Consider the following 23,556-nt stretch of genomic DNA (forward strand, 5'->3'; position numbering starts at 1 on the left):
CTACTGATTTAAAAGACAATTTAGTTACTGTAACAGTAGCACTATAATTAAAATCAGAATAGAAAAATAAGCTTTCCAACGAGGATCTAAGCGTTTTCCTACTTTATTTAGTCTCCGAGGGAGAAATTGAAATATGCACCCCTAAAATAACTTGAATGCCTGTTGTAGTTATTGCTAGACCTATCTCCACAGCGATGTGTTACTGTTATGAATCAATGAATCGTAAATGTTTACATATGTTTAACTTATTATAATAAAACATCAAGCTGCTGTTTATTTTTGAATAAGTTTTGCAGTTGTTTCATTTTTTTACAAGATTGTCGGAGAGAACATAGATATATGGAAGGAAAAAAAGAGCGACAGACCGGAAGTTATGTTGTAAATCTCGCGAGAACTCTTCGCTAACGTCAGATTACCTTTGACATAGTTCTATTCCTGCAGCACTGAGGAGCAAGCAGCCACAAAGGTTCAAGATGAACAGAGCTTTTAACAAAGCAAGTCTGAAACAGTTGGTAAGAGTCTGGCAGTTATAACTTAGTAACACTTAACACAAATATTGTATCGATCTGTTAACGTATAGCAGACGAGCGTGACACACGTCACTTAGCTAGCTCACTAGTGTTTTGCACCAGTTGCTAGCTTGCTAGCTAAATTAGACATAATGCAAGTCGTGTTCGTCTGGCAAGCCGTGGTTTTATTTGTGAATGTGTGCGTGACAGCGTTGTTTGACTTATTCAGACAAAACTTATACATCGTGATAAAGCAAATAATTACGTTAACAGTTTTGTGTATGAGCTAGCTAGCTAGTGGGAGCATAGCTAGCTAGTCTAGCAGTTATGAAACCTCGTAACGACGAACAGCAGTTACCAAACTGTGAAACTGTCATTGGCGAAGCAGCTGTTCCCAAAGTGTTACCTAAGGCATTTAATATTCCGTGAGACGTGTAGCAGTATATACTAGTTTATTAAGTGACCAAGCATGTGGTTATTTGATGTTTTCTCGACTTGTTTGACTTCCTTTAAATGACCTTCATAAACTGATGGTGTTAAGTCATGTCCAGATGAGTCTGGTACTATCCTGTTTTACTTTGATATAGCCTGATGCAGCTGGTTCAGAGGTTGCACTGTTGGAGCTATAAAACTTAGACAAGCAATTCAATTTTATTTATAGTGTCAAATCATAACAGAAATGATCCCAGCACACTTTAGAGTAGGTGTAAACCACACTATATTTTACAGAGACCCAACAATTTTCCCAAGAGCATGCATTTGGTGCGACAGCGGTGAGGAAACTCTTTTAATCAAACAATGTTTAATCAAATTTAAATTAATTAATTTCTAGAGCTGGGTGATATTACAATACAAACACATGAATATCATACTCCTATTTAATCACATGTAAACTTTAAGGATCAAGAATGGCAGCAGAATTGACAGCTCAGAAAACTATTTTGATTGGTTTTTATTAAAAAAATGTTTCATCAGGATTAAGAAATACATGTTTTCAGTGGTAAATATTGATACACAGTTCTAATCTTCTCCATTTGTATTTATAGGCTATACATTTGAATGTTATAAGCAACGTCTATAAACTCAAATATGACACTGTTCACAACGTGGCCCCACCAGATCTTTGGTTTTACTGATGCATGAGTGCATTGAATACTGAGATGTTGACATTTCTTCCAACAGACTGGTGTCCTCCAAAGGTTTCAAAGCACCTTGGTGGTTGTAGAGCACAACAATGACAAGCTGACCCCTATTACACTCAATGCCATCACTGCTGCCAGTAAGCTAGGTGGAGAAGTGTCTTGTCTGGTGGCTGGAACAAACTGTGCAACGGTAGGCAAAGCTTTTTAGATTGGCCTGCTTAAGGGATCACTAAACGTTTTGTATTTGTGATATAATGTAGATGTTATTTTGGCATCACCATACTGAATTAATATATGGATAAATAAAAACACTAGTGAAACATTTATTAACTGCATTTGAACATAAGCTACATGGAGACAAGAAGACAATATAGAAGATGGGCAGGAAGCCTTGATACATTTTTTTGTCTTCTCAGGTTGTAGAGCAAATCAGCAAAGTACAAGGTGTGAAGAAGGTTCTGGTTGCTCAACATGATTCTTACAAAGGTTCCCTGCCAGGTATGTTGTTAATTTAACTTTCACTCACAGAGCAAATATATACTGAACATGCATGTTGTCTTATTATTTGCTGAGTCACACATTCACAGCTGGATGATGTAGTGCTTGACTTGCTCAAGGGCATCTTGGTAGTAGTAACTGAGGCATGGGAGATTGTTTTTAATTTGATCCCTGTTTGTATGTTAAAGCTGGACAGGAGTGGCTCAGGTGCAGCCATAGCCAGGCCTATAGGCTACCTGATTTTGTTTCAACTTTCTGATTCTCTTTTTTTTCCCCAGAGGAGTTGACTCCACTTATCCTGGAAACACAAAAGAAATTCAATTTCACCCACATCTGTGCTGGTGCATCTGCCTTCGGAAAGGTAAGTCATGGACAAGAGTGGTACCTTTTTCTAATTTGAATTTATATATGTTGAAATGCATTCATTTTCTTATCACTAGTCAATGAGTTACTATTCTACCAAAAATTAGAATCATGCTTCAAATATCTTAATTTTTCAAAGTATCCTACAATCCACAAAACTCTCTGTCAGTCTATCAGTCTATGAACTTTAGTCTTTCTTTCTCCTCTTGATTCTAAAGCAGAGTTGATTATCACGTACTTCCCTGCTTATTCACCATTTTGTTCTGCAGAACCTGCTTCCCAGAGTGGCTGCCAAGTTGGATGTTGCTCCAGTTTCAGATATCATTGAGATCAAGTCTCCAGACACTTTTGTCAGAACCATTTATGCTGGTAAGTACTGTTATCAGGGTAAAGAAGTAACAAATGTTTTAGTTTTTTATTTGTCCATTGTTTATTTCTAAAGAAACACGACAATGTATAAAAGGCTCCATTACCTTGTATCTCATGTTAAGGCCCCGTAGCAGCCGTTTTTGTAAAAGTGGGCTAACGATTGTGTCATAACCATGCAACTTTCTATCGCACAGTAGAGAAATTACCGTATAGTCAGGAGAAGCTCGCAGGCAATCGGGGGGACATGGAGGCATACAGTCAAGGGAGAAGCCCATAGAGAGTCCATGAAAAGCATCGTAACAAAATATTTCAGCAATGTTTTGATGGATTGGAAATACTTTGGTATGTGGCAAGTGAATTCATATAAAGTAACGTTTATCCACGATCCACTTCATCCACAAGATTCGGAATGATTCAGATTTCTCTTGGCACAGCTACCAGAAGACTTACAACTTTCAGACAGGTTGCTCACGTCACATCTACATCGTCAGGCTCAGTTTGAGGCTGCACAGTATGCTCAGCCATCACCGGAAAAGTGCTTCTAATAGACTTCACTGGTCACTCAGTGTTTAATCATGTTACCTGGATTTGGTACAACCTTAATATGACGCAAATATAACTTAAACATTAGTCAGTCTTTCCAACAGGATTTGGATCTAGCAAGTGTTCATTGATGATATCTTTGTGGTTTAAAAATATTGCATGTTAATAATATTTTGATTATATAGGAAATGCTCTCAGCACCGTGAAATGCAATGAGCCGATCAAAGTCTTCACGGTCAGAGGGACGTCCTTTGAGGCAGCTCCAACAGAGGGAGGAAGTGCTGCATCAGAAGATGGTACAGTATCTTACAGATTCATCCAGAGAGCTCTGAGACAGTGCATGCTAAGATATTACTTTATTATGGATGTTTTAGTATTGATTCTTCGTGGGGTAATGATGATGACCTACTTTTGATGTTGTTTTTATAAAGAAAAAAACATACCTGCATACTAGTCGCTTTTCGGTGAAAATCCCCGTTTTGAATGGGAAAATGTCATCCACGTGATTCGTGTAGATCCAAAGAGTTTTTATCGGTGGGGGGGGGGTACAATTGGGAGTTTCAAAAACCTACTGCGGTCTTCTTCACAATAAAACATCTTTGGTGATACGTCACGCGAGTCATTTAGCCAATCACAATCACTGACATTAGTTTTGATCTAAGTGCTGTTATCTGCCAGCAATATAATTGTTTTCTCTAACGTTGTTGTTAACATGTTTAACGTTATAATGGAAAGCAAGCTTGTCGGATTGTCAGCGAATTGTGTTGTTAGCCTACAATGTTAGTTCAATGTGAAGGGAAAGGGTTTCGCCTTTTTCAGCCCTTCTGAGTTTTCAGGTATGAGAAAAGATACAGTATACAACAAAAAAAAAAAAAAAAATTTTTTTTTTTTAAAAAAAAAAAATTTTTTTTTATATTATTATAAAAAAAAAATTTTTTTGTTTTTTTTTTTTTTTGACTGCAGTTGCTGCTTCTTCTCCCGCTGGAATTTCTGAGTGGCTGGAACAGAGTCTGACAAAGAGCGACCGTCCGGATCTGACCAGCGCTAAAGTTGTGGTGTCAGGAGGTCAGAAATCTTTTTGTGGTCTCAATTACAAATTATGGCCATGGATATGTCACCACTTTCTGTGTTTGTAGTAGTTCGTTGGGGTTTGTTCAGGATTCATTAGTGTTTCACAAATGGTGTGTTTTGTTTTTTTTCCTAGGAAGGGGCTTGAAGAGTGGAGATAACTTCAAGCTACTTTATGACCTTGCTGACAAGATGAATGCTGCAGGTAGAGTGTGGGATTTTCATTTTGTGTTAGTAATAACCTTAATTTGTACCTTTTTAATCTTTTTAACTAAAGTAGAGTTTAAATTGCATAATATTCCTTTTTTTTCCCAGTTGGTGCATCCAGAGCAGCAGTGGATGCTGGGTATGTCCCCAATGACTTGCAGGTTGGACAGACGGGCAAGATTGTAGCACCGGTAAGATATTAGTTTTCTGAAGTGGTTATTTGGATTTACGTTGACTTGTCCAGCAAATCAAGAAAGTAAGTTTTAAGTAGCAAAATGTGAACAGTTGCCTTCAAAATCATGGTTAAAGGCACAAAACACTTTTGACAAATGCATGTTTGCCTTTTCACAGCATGGTTGCAATTCAGTATGATGAGGCTGGCTGCTCTGCCCTTTTTAAAAACGTTAACTTTCCATTAGGCGATTCAGCCGGGTTACCCCGGCTGTGATTACCCACACATTAGGCCCTGCAAAATGTACTTGATGGCACATTTAGGGCCCTAAATGATTTAGCTGGTCCATTAAAGCAGAGTGCAGTGGATGTCTGGTCAGAGCCTCAGGCCAGGCCAGGCCAGACTGTTCAAATTGGATTTTCCAAATGTTATGACAAGTTTGTTGAATTTGGCTGAGTTGATTAAATATAATTTAAATCTTGATTTTGTTTGTTTTCATCACCCTACCAATCTAAAAATGTTGTGCAAGATTTCCTTATAATTTATATGTATACGTGTAAGATAATCTCTTCTTTGCTGATTAAAGTACAATTTATCATCACACAGCTTAGGGTAAACATCAGAATCCAGTGTCTTTGAACAGTAGTTAAAAACAGCTCGACAGTGTTGGAGTGTAATTGTAACATGCAGGTCACTTGCCATCACATTGACATTCCTTCCACTGCTTGGTGATTAAATCCAGACATGTATTTATTGATTTCACTGATCTAGGGATGGTGTTAAAATGTTTAATGAACTACACACTTTGGATATTTTAGTAAAAAAAAAGAAAATCCGTTTGGAATGGCCAAAAGCACCTTGCTTGAACCGTCCTTTCTCAAGAGTTTTCATCATCCCATATTTATGTTTAGCTTTATAAACTGATTATGTAAGAGTGTACACTTGCAGATTGTGTTTCTTTATGCATTGTCTGCAGTTATGAGACACTGTTGTGTTCACACATTGATACTCTGCTCTTCTGAGACTTCAGCTGCAACATTAAATAAGCACTGAAATATTCATATGGCAGAGATGGTTTTCCCAGTGGGTTTGGGGAGATATGCGGACGGCTGACCCTTTGCACACTTGCCCCAGCAGCACACTCTGATACATTAGACACTTGTGGTCATTATACCATCAGTCAGCTCTGCTGTACTGTAGTTCTGAAGTGTACCTTTTCCAAAGGCCTGAGATTACACTTTGTCTTCAAGCAAGTAACCCTTGTTTGGTTGTCTTCTGTTTGTGTCCACAGGATTTGTACATTGCTGTTGGTATCTCTGGAGCTATTCAACACCTGGCTGGAATGAAAGACAGCAAGGTAAAGTCATTGGAACCACATATAAGGATTTTCCCAACCTCCCCTTTCGTACAATTTCTTTTCTATGCATTTTCTTTTACCTGTTTTTTCCCCCATATATTAAATGCAACAACATGTTCCACTTTTAATATAGATATTATGAAACTGATGATATTAAGATAATAGCCTTAACTCTCTTGAGTTTGGTCACATACATTTGGCAGAATTTGTAAAAAAAGCTGTTGCCTTACTACAAAGGTATTAGTACCACGTGAAATACAGTTGGAAGTTGCCTGTCTGCATTTACATATGTCACACACAATGAGTACACAGCACCCACAAACATAACTCTGGTTGCCCTTCCCTTTGTCATGATGTGTGGATGTTTCTGTATTGTTTGCAATTGAGAACTAAATGTTAGGCTGTTGTCATAAAACATCACATTTCTGTGACATTCTGCATTAAAGTCTAAATAAAATTTTTATTACATTTTCAAACAATCATTGTTTCTGTGCTTTTGGTTAAGCATGAGACATTTTACGCAGTTTGGTGCTAAACATGTTTTATTTTTTATTTAGACTATTGTTGCCATCAACAAGGACCCAGAGGCTCCCATTTTCCAGGTGGCTGACTATGGCTTGGTCGCTGATCTTTTCAAGGTAAGTGTCTGGGATTGATATTGCTGCAGCAATGTCACTATGATCTTCCATTAGGAAAAAAACAAGCAGCAAGTCAAAAACAGCACTCATGCACCTTCTGCCTGGACTTACTCTTTATGTTTGACGGCCAAGAGTGCAGAGTGACAGTCAAACTATAACATTTGCTTTCTCACTGATGAATTTTGCACGATGCCTTATTCCACCTAATGGAAATGTGCAACTGTTGAATTATTAAGTTCTTGAATTAATCAGAGGAGAGTTGTGGCTGCACTTGCCGTGAAGAGAGAAAGACATTAGCCCCTCAGACGATATAAAAAGTGATCAATAGTTACTAAAAGGTGGCTTCAGTTTTGTATTCAGCTTCTACTTGCCAGGCTTTTTACACGCTCAGTTGCTTTCTTGTGTCTAGCTGGTACTTGAGGATAGTGATCCAGGAGTGTTGGCACGACTAACACTGGAGTCCAGTGCTGCTTGTGAAAGGCTAGTATGTTGTATTTTCATGTGTGTCCTGTTGGTCATGTTTTATTTAGCCTCTCAGTAGTCATTGTGCAGCCCAGGTGTCCCGACTAACTCCGTAGAAGTGATTAGTAATAATAGCTAGTGGCAGTAGAGTTGTGACCTACTGGGTGCGATCACCTTACATGTGATCACTCCTCAGATAGCTGATTAAAATGGATGGGCTTTCTACTTTTCCCCCAAATGGACAATTGATACCACAGACCAACTCAGACAGTGACTGATGATTCAGTTCTGAAGTTGCTCGACTCCCGAGGAGAGCCATTTGAATAATTTTGTACTCCTATTTACAATAAAATGCTTTTAGAATTTGTCTTCTTTAAAACTACACGACTGGCATTATCAGCGTGTTAACTTATGGGCCAGATGCCTCCCCTGTAGAATCTCGCTCTGCATTTGTCAACCTTGCGAACAGTGTGATACATGATTGCAGCCTTCTGCGGGTCATGTTAAATCTCAGATGAAAGTCAGTGGGCTCATTTAAACCGTGAGCACCAGTTTGTTTAATAAACTCATAAATCTTATTTTATGGTATATGCCGGGGATAAAATTACAGATGCTGGAGAATATTTATTCCCACATGTAAAGCCTGGGAATATTTCAAGTGGTTTTAGCAGTTATTAATGTAAAATAGAATGTCATGTAAATGCCTAAAATATATCCACAGTTTAGTTAACAAGTGATTTATTTAAAAGTACACTGGAGAAATTACAAACATGTATCTTGACTTTTCAGTACTGCAGCAAATTCCTGCAGAAACTACACTTAACAGAAAATATTCTCGTGAGTTTGGTCCTGCCGTAATGTCAGTGAAAATTGTTTGTAGATTATTATATTTAAGTTTCTGCAATGTTTTCTCTTCAGGCTGTTCCTGAGATGACTAAAGCACTGGAGAAGTGAGGAGAAACAAAGTCCCACAAACTTCCATCTTACAGCTGGAGCCTGCAGTAAGAAGACTATAGAGGGCGACCGCCGGCACCTATAGCCACTGCCAAACACATTTCTGAAGCTGTGAGTGTTTGCGTGAAGAAATAATTTTCACCGACATCTCTCTGACTGGACACAGAAGAACATTCTCAATCTAGACATAAAAGCCAGTTTTTATAAATACTATACGTGCATTAAATATCAAGAATTAAGCTTGTACCTACCTGGGGGCAATGTTTATGCCTTTAGTAGTACACACGTTGTAGTTTGTATTTAATTTTCTGGTACAGCAAAGGACATCTTTGGGAACACTTGACTTTCAAGTCTCTAACGTCGTTGACTGTAAGATTTAGCTCTTCAAGCGAACCTAGAGGATGTGTACTCACTGAGATGCTCTTGGAAAATAATGTATTAAATTGACAACTAATAAGTTCTCATTTTGCCATGTTTTCTCTTTATTTTATTCATTGTGCAATGCCCTCTTTCCATGATCAAGATTAGAAAATGCTTGTTAACGCTACAACAATAAACAAGGTTAGTTTGCGATATTTAAGAGGCAAATCTTGAAGGTTCATGCTATAATTTTCTTTTTGACATTTTCACTTAAGTCTCTTACTATTTTTGGCTGTGATTAACCCATTCAGAAATATCTACACAGCTTCCAAACATTAACATCATAAAAGGTAATATTTTAGACCTGAATGATTTTCAGATTAATCATGTGCAGGTAGCTTTTCAATGAATTTGGTGCGTGTGGGACATGCTGTTTGCAAAATCTCAGTAAACGTGGACTCAGCTGGGTTTGGTCAGATTCCAGTCATGGCACCTGGATAAAAACTCTGAATCACTTAAATCATTCACCAGTCAAAAGTCTGCAGCACTCTTTCCACTCATAGAATTTAGATAAAAATGTTAACATTGCTAATATAGAAAGACAAAGATTAGAAAGAAGTTGAGACTGATCCAATGTACCCTGCAGCAGTCCCATCAAAGAGGACCGTTTGGAGTTTGGAGACGAGACTGACCATCGAAACAGCTGATACACCTACACATGTGATAAATCCATCCCTTGTAGTTTGCAGGAGGTGATTCACAGTTTGTGGCCCTCCAATACATGATCTTATCTGTTCAGCATCTCCAATTCCTACAAAGTGTATCAGAGGAACTAAGCCCTCAGCACCATCCCTTCACTGGTTTCACTTCCTTCAAATCAAACCAAAACTTACCATATCAAAAGCCACATTATTTTTTTTTTCTGCGTAGACCAGTTGTCTTGAAAATGTTGGGCTTGAGCCCAGGTGCTGGTTTCTTTTGGTAATGTTTTTCATAAAACTCCAAAAGTGTTTTTGTGAGTGAATTGGGAATTCCTGATAAGTGGTGCCTGATAACAAATCTGCCTCCTCCAGTCTTTCATCCCCTCTGTTTGTGTGCTGCTCTGGCAAGTTCATCCTCTCAGTCCCAACAGTACAAAAAGGATGACAAACATACTGTTTATATGCCGGTGACTCCCATCTACACCGGAGTTTAGTCAAGCGTTAATTTTTGCAGTTGATCTGAAGAGCGAGTCCAGTGAAGTTCCACATGTCAGGCAGAGTCTTATGTCTCTGACAGACGGTTGACAGGGGCGTCTACTGACTCCATCATCCTGTACTTCTCCTCTAGAAGAGGCTCGTTGCCCTGCAGATGGATGAGAGGCTTGGAGTGCAGCCCCACTCTGCTCTCCTGGTTCCTCTTGTTGTAGATGTTGACCCTATGCTCCAGCTCAGGGCTGGTTTTGGTGGAACCTGTCGGGCTGGGCGGTTTAAGGTTGACCGGGTCCAGGCCCTTCTGGGTGAGACAGGAGTTCTCGGTCAGAGAGGAGAGCAGCTCCTGCATCACAGCGCTGGGGCTCCCTCGCGGCTGAGTGCCCAGGGCTAGAGGGCTGCTGTAGGGTGGAGGGTAGCAGCGTTGGTCGCTGTAATCTGTGGAGGTGGAGGCCTCCCTCACCGTGGAGCTGCAATCTGTGGTGGAGCCCAGCGTGTGGCTGCTGATGCTGTGCTGGCGGGCGCTGAAGCTGCTGCAGGACACCGTGGTGGTGGAGGCTTCGCTGACCGAGCTGCCCGTGCGCTGCAAGCGACTGGATGGCACTGCGTCTGCACTCACCAGAGAGGGGGGAAGCTGGCTGGGGTTGTTCGGCAGGTGCACATCTATGGCTGCTGTGGTGATGACACGTGCAGGGTCTGGGATCCCCATATCTACGAGAACAACACATAATGTACAGGTCTGTGAAATATTGTGGGGCTACATGGCTGTGGAAAAGAGTGAAGCAGGATCGTGTAGATGCTCACCGCTGCTTGGCTCACTGTAGTACTGGCTGATGTAGTTGTTCATGTCGTCTTGACCGTGGTGATCTGATACGGATAAAAAGGGTCACTTAATGCAATTTGTCTCAGACACAATAAAAGTGAATCCGGTGTGGATTTAGAAGTTAATCCTAGGTAGGGTTTCAGTCCAATGTGTCACTTTTTAAATTATTTATAATCCATACAACTTGGTTCTAGTTAGATAATAGAAAGCGGCAACATTACTTTAATCCTTTAATTTTGCATTTATTTAATAAATGGCTTATAACACAATATACTGTAGTTTTGAGCAGATATGTGTTAAATAATAACTTTATCTCCTCTTTTGGCCACCCGTACGTGTAGGCTGATGTATAAACAGATAATGAATGATAATATAGTAAAACATGGTTTTAATAATATAAATTGTCTTGATATGAAAAGTTATAATTGCTGACAAATACTATACATTAAAAAAACATTTAATGTCTTACATCTGCTTACAACTTGATTTTATAGTGTTATAAACCATGTATTACATGTTTGTATACTGCTTACAAATGCTAAATAGGGGGACTTAAAGTAAAATGTTACCATAGAAAGTTCATGGTACCTAAGTATAGGGATATATTATTGAGATTTTTTGTTTAAAATATGATTCAAATTGCTTGTTTTGTCTGACCAACAGTCCAAAACCTGAATGTATTAATTTTACAATCATATAAAGCAGAACATCTGTTATATTACAGAAGGTAAATTGAGAAAGTTTTTATATTACTATTTTTGCTTGATAAATAACTAAATAATGTTGATTTATGAATAGATCAATCAACTTGCATTGATAAGCAACACTTCCCATACATCCAACATCAATTTAAGGGTTTCTTTTAAGTGCTATCCAAGGTCCCACAGGAATGTTAGATGGCTTATATTCATTTATATTTGGTTTCACATATTCATTTTATGACCGTCCCAAGAGGGCCCACATTGTTCAGCCTTTACTGGGTCAGGGACCATCTCCAGATGATCAATACCACATGAGTATATGAGAAGCAGCCCTAGTTAAAAGGATGTCTATCTAGAAACACCGTAGCTCAGATGTATGGCAGGTCGCACTATAATTTATAGCTTTGATAAAGGAAAAGGTTTAGTATTTTGAGCCCTGACATCACCTGCACTGACAGTGCTTTGTTGTTCTAAGTCCTGTAAGTTATGACCTGTCACTGTATGAAAGGTTTATGGTCCATCGAGGTGTGGCACCAGAATTTTGATGTGGATTGTGAGACGAATGTTTTTGAAAGGAGGACACCAATTATTGATAGACTGTCCTACCCTCCAGCATGGAGCTTCAGAGCCAGGGGTTGTTTTATTTGTACTATTTCCACAGACATGTGCTTATGTTTTCTTTCAATAACCATAAAGGTATCTGAATGTGGACTAGCCTGCTTAGGATGAGGAGTAATTTTTCATTTAATCTTCCAAACACGACCACAGAATTTAAACCTGCAACCTTCTTCTCTAACATTTCAGCCATCTCTTACTGTGAAAGGCTCAAGGCACTGAGGGAGTATCTGCATTTAACTTTAATACAATACAATTCACTGTAATACAATGAAGTTGGGTGTTCCAGACAGTTACCTGCAGGTCCCCCGGGCTCTCTAGCTTTAGCTGGCCCGTGATGCTCAGAGGCCCCAGGGGCCAGTCCGTCCACCTCCTGGAAACTGCTGCTCTGTTTACCCCACATGTGATGGATCTGCATGGCTGCTTCACGCTCTGCTACCAGATCCAAGTCCTGCTGGGCCAGGTGGGCCCTCAGCTGCCGGATTTCAAACTGAAAGGACAGAGGGACAAATCGGATAACTGGAGAAAACTCTTCAAAGTAAAAACACTGAATTTTAAGACTGTTTAACACAAACAACATACTGTATATTTTACTCGCTCATATTTCATCCACTTTTGTCCAAGCATTTTATTTATTTTCTTATGTTGCTGCATCATAGTTAACCTTACATACAAATACAGTACAGGGAACTTATGCCAAACTGCACATTTCCAACTTCTCTAACAGTTGCAGTATAACTCTTGGGCATACAGTAGACACTCCTCTGGGCCGACATCTGAGAAATATAGAGCACTCAGTGCATGCACTCGCAGTTACACTTATTCACTAATATGACTTACAAACAATATTAGAACTATTATTATTAAATTATGAAGTAGTCAAGAGATTGCTTGGAGATAATGCACAGTGCTGGCTATCTGATATCCACAAGAGTTCTGTGAAAGTATTATCTAGTGATAATGTGGGATCAATTTTGTATGCATCTTTTATGTCTTTTTGAGTACAATGTTTTGTTCTTGCATAGCACTTTGCTTCCCTCTGCTGGTTACATGCAGCTATAAATGGTAGACTGTAAGTAGGTAAGAGATGGGAGTGAGATGAGACATACTGCCTGTTCCTGGCAGATCTGGGTGAGACGATCAAGTTGTTCCTCCCTCACCGCCTTGGCCTTCTCATACTGTTGGATCTCCAGCTCCATCTCCACCTTCACTTGCAGCACAAAGGCTAAAACAATAGGGCATATTATAGATAGTTTTCCTACAAAAAAAAAAACATTTAATCTTATGTCTGCTGTTCTTAATTTCAGCTAAACACTACATTGACTTCATTAATTCATTCCCCCTACCAAAGTGGATCTTGTAGATAGTGTATTATTGCACACACTGTTATCAAAATATCAAAGTCAACCACTGTTTTGTTTAGATAAAAGTGTGCGTATATTCTCCACATTCACTGGCACGTGACAAAGGACTACGATACTGTACACAAGGTGGGTACAAAAATAACAGCACAATGGATGCTGTAAACGATGCTACCCTTGTGAGATTTCAGTCATGTTCAGTTTTTGTTGAGGTTGTGTCAGAAAAGGTGCTCATTTTATGGTAAGCTTTTAGCCATTAGTTTGTGGTGGTGTATTGTTTTATACATACTGTACTATATTCAAAAACCACAAGGGGGAGCAACACTGTTAAACAAAACGTTCTTCTGGAAAAATAAAATACTACTACACAACCACCAGAATGACACATATATGATGAAACAATTTGCATGTAGCAGCTGTTGTTTGAGCTTTAAACCACAGGTTAGGACAGATGATGTCCTACATCATGAAAAAAGAGTAACAAATATAGAAGAATCAACCTCAAGATCGAATGTAGCCGATACCGCACACTGCAGAATCTATCTCTGTGACCTGACAGTAAAGGACAGGATGCAGAGGACATCAGCCCCCAGCCCCTCCCAGCCTCACCATCAATGATCCTCTTGACCCTCCAGATGCGCAGTGTGATGATGAGACCGATAGCGTCCCAGGGGCTGCTGGGGCCGTTGGCCACTGTGGAGGCCACCATGGGGGCCAGAGAAAGGACGATGACAGCTCCATCAAACACCTGAGAAAAAAAAAAAAAAAACACACACACACACACACACACACACACACACACACACACACACACACACACACACACACACACACACACACACACACACACACACACAAACAGCTACTGTGTTGTCTGTAGCTTTCACAGTGGTATGACATTGAGGGAATGACACTGCAGTGAAAGGGGCCCCAAGGAACAGGTCTAATGGGACCCATGGGAGCTTACCTCTACTTTGTTCTCTATGTAATCCCATATCCCCAACACCACGATCCTGAACACCGTCTGAGACAGACAGAGGGACAGAGATGGACACAGAGAGGAGGTTACACACTGATTGAGATGGGAGAAAACAATGTCAGCTAAACAGTGAGACTGGATGATTGGAGGCTGAGCACGCTGGGTAGTAATTTCCATTATTACACGGCCAATAATAAACCCAAACCAGTAAATGGCATTTGCAGTTGCGATTCACATTTCTTTCATCCCTCCACTGGTAATTTATCAATGACATCATATTCATAAACAATCAAGGCGGTGCGATAGGATTTCCTCCAAACAATTAGAGACAGCGCAATTAGCTCCTTCTGCTGACGCAGCAGGGGCTGCAGAGAGCAAACAACTCTCCCTTTGTCTGTGTTCCTCTTCTGCCATCCCCTAGCCCCCATCCTTAGGCTATTTCAGAAATTCAAGGTTGCACTGGAGCAGAAACCAGCCTCCCTGCTGTTGCTACTCCTTCAATGTAATACTTGGTGCGGGGGGGGGGTTGCTTTTATTGATAAGTAAAACTCCAGCTATAAAAAAGTTTGCAGTGCGGTGGTCAAGTATAGGGAACTAAGACAAATGTGGCTGGCTGTAAAGAAAATGGTAATCAATACAGCACACCTGAGGCCTCAAAATTATTTAAAACTAGCAGCACAAAAAGCTCAATCTGCATTTTAAAGTGTTTGTGCTGCGGATCAATTGAATAACCCGAGAGGGACAGACTGTGCCAGCTTTAACAACAGCAGTTACACACGCTGTTTTTTTCCCCAGAGTACTGATAGATCTTTGTTGTGTGATTTCATAGTCACTTTCGTTAAGAACACTTTTAATGGAGCCGTACACAAGTCCAACCCTACTTATCAGAATCTAATCAAGCTGTGACAGAGGACACAGGGAGTTTCATGGTGTTGTTAGTATTGTAACGGGGATCTATCGGTGTACTTCACTGGCCACACATACTGCACAACATAGCATTAATCAACAGCCCGCTGCATCAGCTGTAAGTGAGACTGTTTTTGTGTTGAGCAAGAAAAAGATGGAGACTCACCTCAGTGAAGAACACAGAGAGAATCGCCAGGCTGATCCAATGGATGATGCTGGCAAACTGGAATGCATTATTAACTGTAGGAATAAAACAGAATAACTGATTATTTTTTAAAGGACAGTTTCTGTGACATGAAGTTGTAAAAAATTAGTTTTTTTTTGTTTTGGCTGTTACCTGCTGTGTAACATTGACACGGTGCAGTAAAGTTGTATGAGCACATTCATGCACACACATACATAAAAGCACAGACAGAGATGAAAGCAACATCATAAATGTGAATTCAACACAAGTGTACATACATGTGTCTGTATCTTCCTGTCTATTCATCAGGCTAATTGTAAACAGCCTGCAACAGCACTCGGCTGTCAGCTGATGCATTTCTCTTCACGCGTCACCTCTCCCTCCCATCTGTCTTTGTTTGCTGTGTTCAGTGATCTGTCTATCAGTCCATTCATCTTCCTCAAGTCCTCCCCATACTCATCCACCAGCCAACTCTGTATTGCCTGATTTCTTTGTCCGCTAATCTCCCTTCACACATTTGTCTTACTTTTCCTTTGTCTGCCCCGTCTAGTCAGTCAGTCAGTCCCAGGGGAATAGTAAAGACTTAAGTGCATTTGGATACTGCTAGAGTGATATCTCCGTCACGTGTGTTGTTCACTCAGCCCTGTGACTTCAAACAGGTATGACCCCTGACCTTCCACTTATGATAAATGAAGACGTCTCCACCATGCCAGATGATGTAGATGAAGTTGATACCGGGGTGACATGGGTATTTTGATCACTTGACATTTTGTGTTAACTGTGGAATAATAATAGAAGGATTATATTCCCCAGACCATGATTGATCAGACCCTCAGGTCCCAGGATAGGTTATTAGTGACACAGAGTAATTATACAGTAGACATATCTGCACATGCTCACATACATGTTGTACATCTATTCTGTTCTGGCAGGTCCAAAAACTCTTGAATTGTCTTACACACAAACATTTATGTAACCATTAGGTATGACCATAGCACATTCACAGACTGCTCATACTATAATAAGAATATATTGTGTTGATAGATGGGACTGTCATCGTCCTTTTGGTCATTTTCAAAATTAAAACCGTGTCATCTGCATGGCAGAACTGATTCATTTTTTTTTTTTTAATATGTTGTTTCCCTCCCTTCAAAGAAATCTCACAGTCCAATTATTTAATCAATCCTAGCAACCGTTAGGCCTAAATTCAATAGTTTGATGATCAAAAACAGTCAATTTGCTTAAATGTAGGCGTGACCACCCCCCAAAAAAGGTTCAAGGTATATATTAAATATATATTTAGTATAATTATAATAAATTAAAACATTTTTGATGATGATCCCTTAAATTTACAAAGAATTCGGACCACAATGCCACATTTTGCAGTTGATAAATAAACTTCTAAGTTTTTGGTAGCAAAAAAAATTAATCTCAAAAAGTATTTATTGGCTAGCATATCTACCTAAATACTGATATATCTACAAAAAGCTTATATTGGATGATATATTGGCCTGGCTAATGTCTTGGTCTATAGCTTTAGTAAGTATACTATATATTATTGTATTGTATGGTGACTTTCTATGTTGCTATCATTTGCTCATGTTCAATCCAACACTGTTAATTGCGTAAGTATATTGGTAAGAGCTGTTATCTGCGTTATATCGGCAGGCGCCTATCCTTAATTAAAGAAACACCTTCACCTACAACAGATGTTTGTCACACTGTGAGAAAATGGTTTTATATTTTTCTTTTTTTCATTCTTTGCTTCATAGCTTTATGACCACCTCTATTTATATATCTTTTGCCAGATACCCTTCCATCCAAACTGCAGCTCAGTGTAACAAGAGGAAGAGTACATGATCTATCTGCCGCTTAGTTTGTGTTCCATTTAAGATCTTGTGAACTTACTCCTTTGTCATTGATCTCGAATCCATGCATCGACCTAATGCCTTTGTATAGCAATTCACAAGTAAACAATTGTGCTGAGCAGTCCACTTTTCTCCCTCTCCAAGAAAGCTAATGCAAGCCAGGACCATAAACAATGAGTGTAACAAACCGCCACCCCAGTATCATGTCCTCAAACATCCACATCCTTATTATTATGATAATCTCAGGTGACGTCTCACTGTCTTGGTTTCTACCACTCACACTGCAACAGCTTGGTGTCTATGAGTAGCTCCAGCGTCAGCAGCACAACCACCAGAATGACACAGGCCACCAGGAAACAGTTGAAGCCCGCCGACAGCAGACAGACCTGCCACAGCGCTGCCCTTCGCCCACAGCATGGCTTCAGCCAGTTCGACCTGACCAGGGAGAGGGGGAGAAAAGGCAGTCAGAAGAGCTAAAGGGGAGAAAAATAAATGGTGGGTCTTGTTGCATTTTTAATATAAAATGTAACACTAGTACAGAGTCCAGATCTGACAGGCAGCAAGCAAGGTCAAATCAATAAAACATAAGAAACATCAAGATACACAAATTGTGAGGTGTATTCAACCTTGACTTTGCTCCGTTTTCTATCAGTCAACATTCTTCTAAATATTTTTCAGCAGAGGGCACTTATCTGCATACAAATTCAGAGCATGCATGCTGAAATTAATTTACACTCTTAAATTCGATGTGAAGCATAAATATATGTTTTGCTGGCACTGAGATGATATATAAATATGAAGTGATTCTGTTCATGAATTCATGTGTCATTGCTCCCCCCCCCCCCCTTTCCTAATCTCCTCATAAAACCCTTTATTCTGGCCTTTTCTGCAACCTTCCTCTTCCCATTAAAGCTCTTCTTTTGTGCATCATCAAGCAGTGCAGTCTACTTACTATAACAGCCATTGGTTTGTGTTGGCCTATTTTTGGAAACAGATTACATGACGTCTGTTGTAATCCACATTCAAGCATTAAAGCATTTGTTTTTGTCTAATCAGAACATGCTTGTGTATGGAGCACTAATAGATAGATCTATAGAGGAGGTGATACCCAACTCAGTCTTATACTCTCTTTATTTGTTTAGACATATTACACATCTATAACCTTACAGTCAATTAAGTGCGGTTCTTTGTTTAATTCCCCTCCCGGCTGTTCCACTGGGTGAGAGTACAGGTTTCTGGGTGAAAAACTAGTTGACTTACTGGCTGAATGCCCAGCTGGGCGACTGTTTTGCTCAAAACCTGGCAGATAGTTAGCTCACTGGCTCTGGACGACAGACTAGCTAACTGGCTGACTGCATGATGTAGCTCTGCAGGCGTGACAGTGGGGCTGCATGTGCACCATCTGGAGGGTGCAGTCACACCTGTCTGGCTGGTTGTTGAGAGAACATCAGAGTTAAGGAATGAGGGAGAAACTTGGGTTAGTGACAGCAAAAATTCTTGATCCCAGAATCTGTCATTCCTATACTGGTTAAGCAGATACTGCTTTATACACATTCCTCCACATTGCTAATATATTTTCCATTAGTTTGAAGTGTCCCGGTGTCCCATGTGTGCTTGCTCCTTGTCCAGGTACATTGTGTCTGAAGATATGAGTGTCAGATCTGCCTTAAATCCATCCCTACTCTCCCCATTTAGGTTCCACCAATCAGAGACTGTGACTGACTGACACTCCTGCGGATTCATGGTCAATAAATAATGACAAATCTCCAGGAGGCACACCAGGCTTTCCCTTCCTGTCACAGCTCTGCATTCCACGCACACGCTACTCAGATGTACAGAAAAGGAAGATGTTTGGGGGTTGCTGTCCTTTCTCTGAGGCAAGACTGAGAAAGGCAGTATGTTTCCATGAACATAGCAGCTTTCCATTGTCACCTGTCCCCCATAGGAGGAAAGCTACCAGCAATATCTGTCAGAGGACAAAAGAGGATGCAATTTATTCTCCTCTCCTCTTGGTTTAGCTCAGAATGAACGAGGCAAACACTGAAAGAGGAAACGGTGGTGCAGCCGTTTCAAAGGCATTGGGACTCATCCAAAAGTGAACTGGAGAGAGAGCCAGGGAGGAAGGAGGGGGAGTTGGAGAAGGAAAAATGAGAAAGAAAGAACAGAGAAAGATGCAGATTGAGTTAAAGGATAATTCCGGTCTATTATAACTCGCGTCTTATTGGGCTAAAATTACAACGGTACTAAACTATGTTAAATGCTAGGATTTGTAAACGTAGCAATATTATTTGAAGAAGCTAAACTTATTTTAAAGTACGGCTGCAACCAATGATTATTTTCTAAATTAACTGATCAATTGTTTAGTCTATAAATTGTCAGAAAATAGCAAAACTGTTACGCAGCAGCACAAGTATCAGTCCTAATGACCTCAGCATCACAAGAAGTAGAGGAGAGTGACTAGGCAAGGTGTGATTTGTTTGTTTTTGTTTTCCTCAAGACCGCAGAGGGTGGGGGGTGGGAGAGGGTTTTTGTTCTTATTCAATTGTATTTGTATTTGGTCCGTATGTTCTAAATATAAAAAAACAATAAAAAATGTATCTTAAAAAAAAAAAGAAAATAGCGAAACTGTTGATGATATGTCTATAGTTTTATCCAAAACCCAAAGATGTTCCCTTTACTATGATATGAGACAAAGATAAGTAGCAAATCCTGATATAAAAAAAAAAAATGACAAACAATAAATTATCAAAATAGTTGCTGATGATTATTGTGTCCATCGACTGACCGACTAGTCGTTTGACCTAGCCTAGAAATCTAGACGCACCCTAGCGGCAGCAAATTTGATTTGCAGCCAGGGGGGTCTAGGCACTGTCCGTTAACTTGCGAGTTGGAAAAACCAAACTCTAGTCAGGCCAATCACATTGTGTATAGAGTCGGTGGGCGGGCTTATGGCTGCTGCTGCTGGGAACAGCGGTCTTCTGGAAGACTTGGAGTTCAGCTTTTCTTTGAGAAAGAACAAAGAACGGCACAGAAATCATTCTTAAAAAAGGAAGATGTGTTCGGAGTTTTGCCGACTGGATACGGCAAAAGTTTAATCTATCAACTAGCCTCGCCTTCTTCGTTGCTCTGCCTGGTTGTAGCGCTATCCTATTGCGTGCAGAGGGAATTTGAAAGACAACCGTTTATCCCGCCCCTCAGATTGAGCCCTGCCAATGGTGTGTTCCCAGACTCAACATCTTGATGTGGGTCTGGCTTGTCAGGCTACGTTTGACCTGTACATGGAAGAGAATACAAAGGTGTCTACTTTAAAAATCTATGACTATTACTTAATGACTATCTGGTGCAACTGTGACCAACAGTAATTGTACAATGAGGGGTTATCATTGACATTTCAGGCACGCTTACTTCTGGTTTGAACTCCAAAAAAAGTTGGCTTGTCTGATGGTCTCTTATTTCTTGGCCCATTGGACTGCATTTTGTAACGATGTCCCCATGTTCCCTGGTTTTGGCAATGACGTTGGTGAATAGAAATCTTGGCCAAAACTATAAAAAATAATGCTGAACTATAATAAAGTTCTCCTATGAGGTTAAAAAGTGAGAGGGAATTCTAGTAATCGGTGTCATTTTGCAATTGCAGCTGAGCCTCCGGTGTAGCACAGCTACACATCGCCTCCATCCTTCACCAAGGTCAACAGAGAGGCTGAGCTCGGCCACGTTGTGTCAGTGCTCTCCCAGAGGCTAACCGGTGCACTCAGCCCTCTGCGGCAACCCTCACTAATGCCAACAGATTAGGAGCTCAACACCTGGGGTGACAAAGAGGTTGTGGATGGTAATGTAAAGTATCATTAGCAGATACCATGGAGACTTTCCCCAGCACCGATTTGTTCCCAAGGAACAATGTCAAACCCCATCTGCCAGTGGAGGAGAGCCAAGAAAAAGAAACATTTACCTAATGATACGCCTAACACACAGTCACCGGACATTTTTGGACCATTAGTTAAAAGACGGAATGAGCAGCACACGCTCCAAGAGACACCTCACTTACTCTCAGGACTGAAAAGCCAGGCAGAAAAGCTATTCATTTAATAAACCTGTAAAGAAAAACCCTGGAAGCAGAGTAAATGGCAGTGATGGATTACTCAAGTTTAGAAACTTAATTTTAGGAAAATCACTTTAAACCTGAAGTATTTATGAGGAAGTGAGTCTGCTTTAGTGGTGGAGCAAGGCAAGTAAGGAAATCACCTCACGCTCTCCCAGGGTTGCGACAGGTGCAGATCGAATGGGCAATACCTTCAGGGCTGCACAAATGTGTGTGTGCACAGGCAAACATCTCACACACACACACACACACACACACACACACACACACACACACACACACACACACACACACACACACACACACACACACACACACACACCAAGTTAAGAAAATTGTGTGGAGGAAATGAGAGATGCAGGGTGGTATGTGCTGTGGACAGGTTCATAAAGACATCAGGCCAGCAGCTGCAGTACTGAGGGAAGATCGAAGTGCGCCCGACAGCAGCGCACAGCGAAGGAATTAGATCATGAGACCGATCAATAGTGGCCTCAGATGGAAGTGAAGGCATGCTGTACATGACACCGGCTGCAGCGGCCCTCGCAGTAGGATGGCCAGACAGGACAGAGCTGAGAATGATGTCAGGCAGAATGTCTGGTCACTCTGTTGGGGCCCATTCACACAAACAGGACAGAGCTTTGGCTCCAGCCCAGAAGTAAGGCTCACTGAGGTGAGAGTTAAGAGATGGCGGAAAAAAAAAAAAAAGGCGGAAAAAAAAAACTTCATTCAGAAAGAAGAAGTCTGAAAGACTCTATCAACTCGTCTAAAGTATTGATTGTAACACACACACACACACACACACACACACACACACACACACACACACACACACACACACACACACACACACACACACACACACACACACACACACACACACAGTCAAAAAAATAGTGTCACTCTGAACGCCTTTAAATAATTGATTGGAACTCTTGATTAATGTCTTGATTGCACATTTACAACAGAGCAACTGCTTGGTGAAAAACTCCAGCACATTAAGGTACAGACCTGTGGCAGCTGCCACACTATAACAATTTTCTTCCAGAACGATTAATCATGAGTCTAAAAAAACAAAGCACTTTATGACACAACAAGACTCAGATCACTGTGCCTGGTGGCCATTTATTTATTCAAGAAAACCGGCTAATGATGCTTTTTTTTTTAAAAGATGTAAATTATTTTTAGGTATTATTATTATTATTATTATTATTATTATTATTATTATTATTATTATTATTATTATTATTTATTTTTATTAATTTGTCACTTGAGTTCGGGAGATCCTAAATCCTACATTTTTTTAAGTACTTTGTTCATTTTATAGATTATTTTGACAAGCTATGTTTTTTCTCCAAGTGGCAGACACCTGAACCATGAATCTCTCTGACTGTTAGGGAGAAACACGTGAACACTGGGGAAAAGCTTTTGAATTGAAGGTATCCTCTTCAATGGTGGAAGGGGCAATGTCAGATACTACTGACTACTGCAGCATTTTAAAATAATACTATTTGACTCAGGTTTTTTTTGTCTCCTCTCAAATCTCTGTACTGATAACTATTTAGCCCCTTGGTTCCTCCAGCATAAACTTCAACCAAGTCACACCAATCTGCTGAACTCAGCAGACTCGAGCAGGCTCGGGCAGGGAAAAATGGACCACAACTGTGCGCCTGAAGGCTACGGAACAGTAGAGGTTGGAGAACTTCATTCCATTCAGGCTGTTCAAACTCTCTATGTTACACCTGTTCCTTAACTTACTTTATACCCTTGAAGAGGCATTTAATTTGTTCCCCGATATATGCATTTCTTTTCACTCGAGAGCTTCTGTTTCCTGAAAAAGCACAGGTGGGGCATCCGCCTAGATTGCTTAAAAATCAAGACAAATGCCAGGATAAAAACTGGCTAAATCCTTTCCTGTGTAACGACTGCTGGGTCATCAGTGTTAAAACAGCCAAAAGAAGCAAAGAAGCCCTGAGAGAGGGAAACCAGCTAAGCAATAAATATGCTGAATAAAGTGAAGTTATCATAGGTAATCAATTGTACATTTTTCTTTCATGTCTCATCACTATTAATCTCTTACAGTCTCACCCCTGGGGAATTAGCAAACACTTCTGTGGTAAATTAACAAATCAAATGAAAAGGCCTAATCGATTACAGATGCCAATAAATAAAGTTTAGGCTTCAGCATTCC

At 40.2% G+C, this 23,556-nt stretch overlaps 2 protein-coding genes across 3 annotated transcripts in view; one reads left to right on the forward strand and one right to left on the reverse strand.

Moving 5' to 3' along the window:
* The first annotated feature begins 383 nt into the window (after nucleotides 1-383).
* Nucleotides 384-8,742, forward strand: etfa (electron transfer flavoprotein subunit alpha). The gene is made up of 12 exons (XM_039808236.1): nucleotides 384-512; nucleotides 1,692-1,841; nucleotides 2,068-2,149; nucleotides 2,428-2,510; nucleotides 2,782-2,881; nucleotides 3,610-3,720; nucleotides 4,388-4,489; nucleotides 4,629-4,697; nucleotides 4,808-4,890; nucleotides 6,163-6,228; nucleotides 6,786-6,866; nucleotides 8,247-8,742. Exons 1-12 carry the CDS (start codon nucleotides 474-476, stop codon nucleotides 8,280-8,282), a joined length of 1,002 nt encoding a protein of 333 aa, XP_039664170.1. The 5' UTR covers nucleotides 384-473; the 3' UTR covers nucleotides 8,283-8,742.
* Nucleotide 8,743: 1 nt separating this feature from the next.
* The window catches only part of tmem266 (transmembrane protein 266), a 29,677-nt gene continuing 14,864 nt past the window's right edge, over nucleotides 8,744-23,556 (reverse strand). The window contains exons 4-11 of one of the 2 annotated variants that reach the window (XM_039808234.1): nucleotides 17,550-17,704; nucleotides 15,384-15,457; nucleotides 14,300-14,356; nucleotides 13,942-14,080; nucleotides 13,081-13,196; nucleotides 12,269-12,461; nucleotides 10,637-10,699; nucleotides 8,744-10,543 (exon numbers count right to left, since the gene is read on the reverse strand). In XM_039808234.1, coding sequence (XP_039664168.1) covers nucleotides 9,906-10,543; nucleotides 10,637-10,699; nucleotides 12,269-12,461; nucleotides 13,081-13,196; nucleotides 13,942-14,080; nucleotides 14,300-14,356; nucleotides 15,384-15,457; nucleotides 17,550-17,704 — 1,435 coding nt within the window. In that variant the 3' untranslated portion in view covers nucleotides 8,744-9,905. Of the gene's footprint in view, nucleotides 10,544-10,636; nucleotides 10,700-12,268; nucleotides 12,462-13,080; nucleotides 13,197-13,941; nucleotides 14,081-14,299; nucleotides 14,357-15,383; nucleotides 15,458-15,554; nucleotides 17,705-23,556 lie in introns of those variants that run through there. The other variant, XM_039808235.1, reaches the window with a different exon arrangement.

Source organism: Perca fluviatilis, chromosome 8 (genome assembly GCF_010015445.1).
Source record: "Perca fluviatilis chromosome 8, GENO_Pfluv_1.0, whole genome shotgun sequence".
NCBI lineage: Eukaryota > Metazoa > Chordata > Actinopteri > Perciformes > Percidae > Perca > Perca fluviatilis.

What these genes read in the sequence shown, in the direction of transcription:
- etfa (XM_039808236.1), top strand. Translation starts at nt 474, where the DNA reads ATGAACAGAGCTTTTAACAAAGCAAGTCTGAAACAGTTG. An exon ending in TAAAGTTGTGGTGTCAGGAG is followed by an intron (nt 4,490 to 4,628) that starts GTCAGAAATCTT and finishes TTTTTTTCCTAG; the next exon opens with GAAGGGGCTTGAAGAGTGGA. An exon ending in TGGTCGCTGATCTTTTCAAG is followed by an intron (nt 6,867 to 8,246) that starts GTAAGTGTCTGG and finishes TTTTCTCTTCAG; the next exon opens with GCTGTTCCTGAGATGACTAA.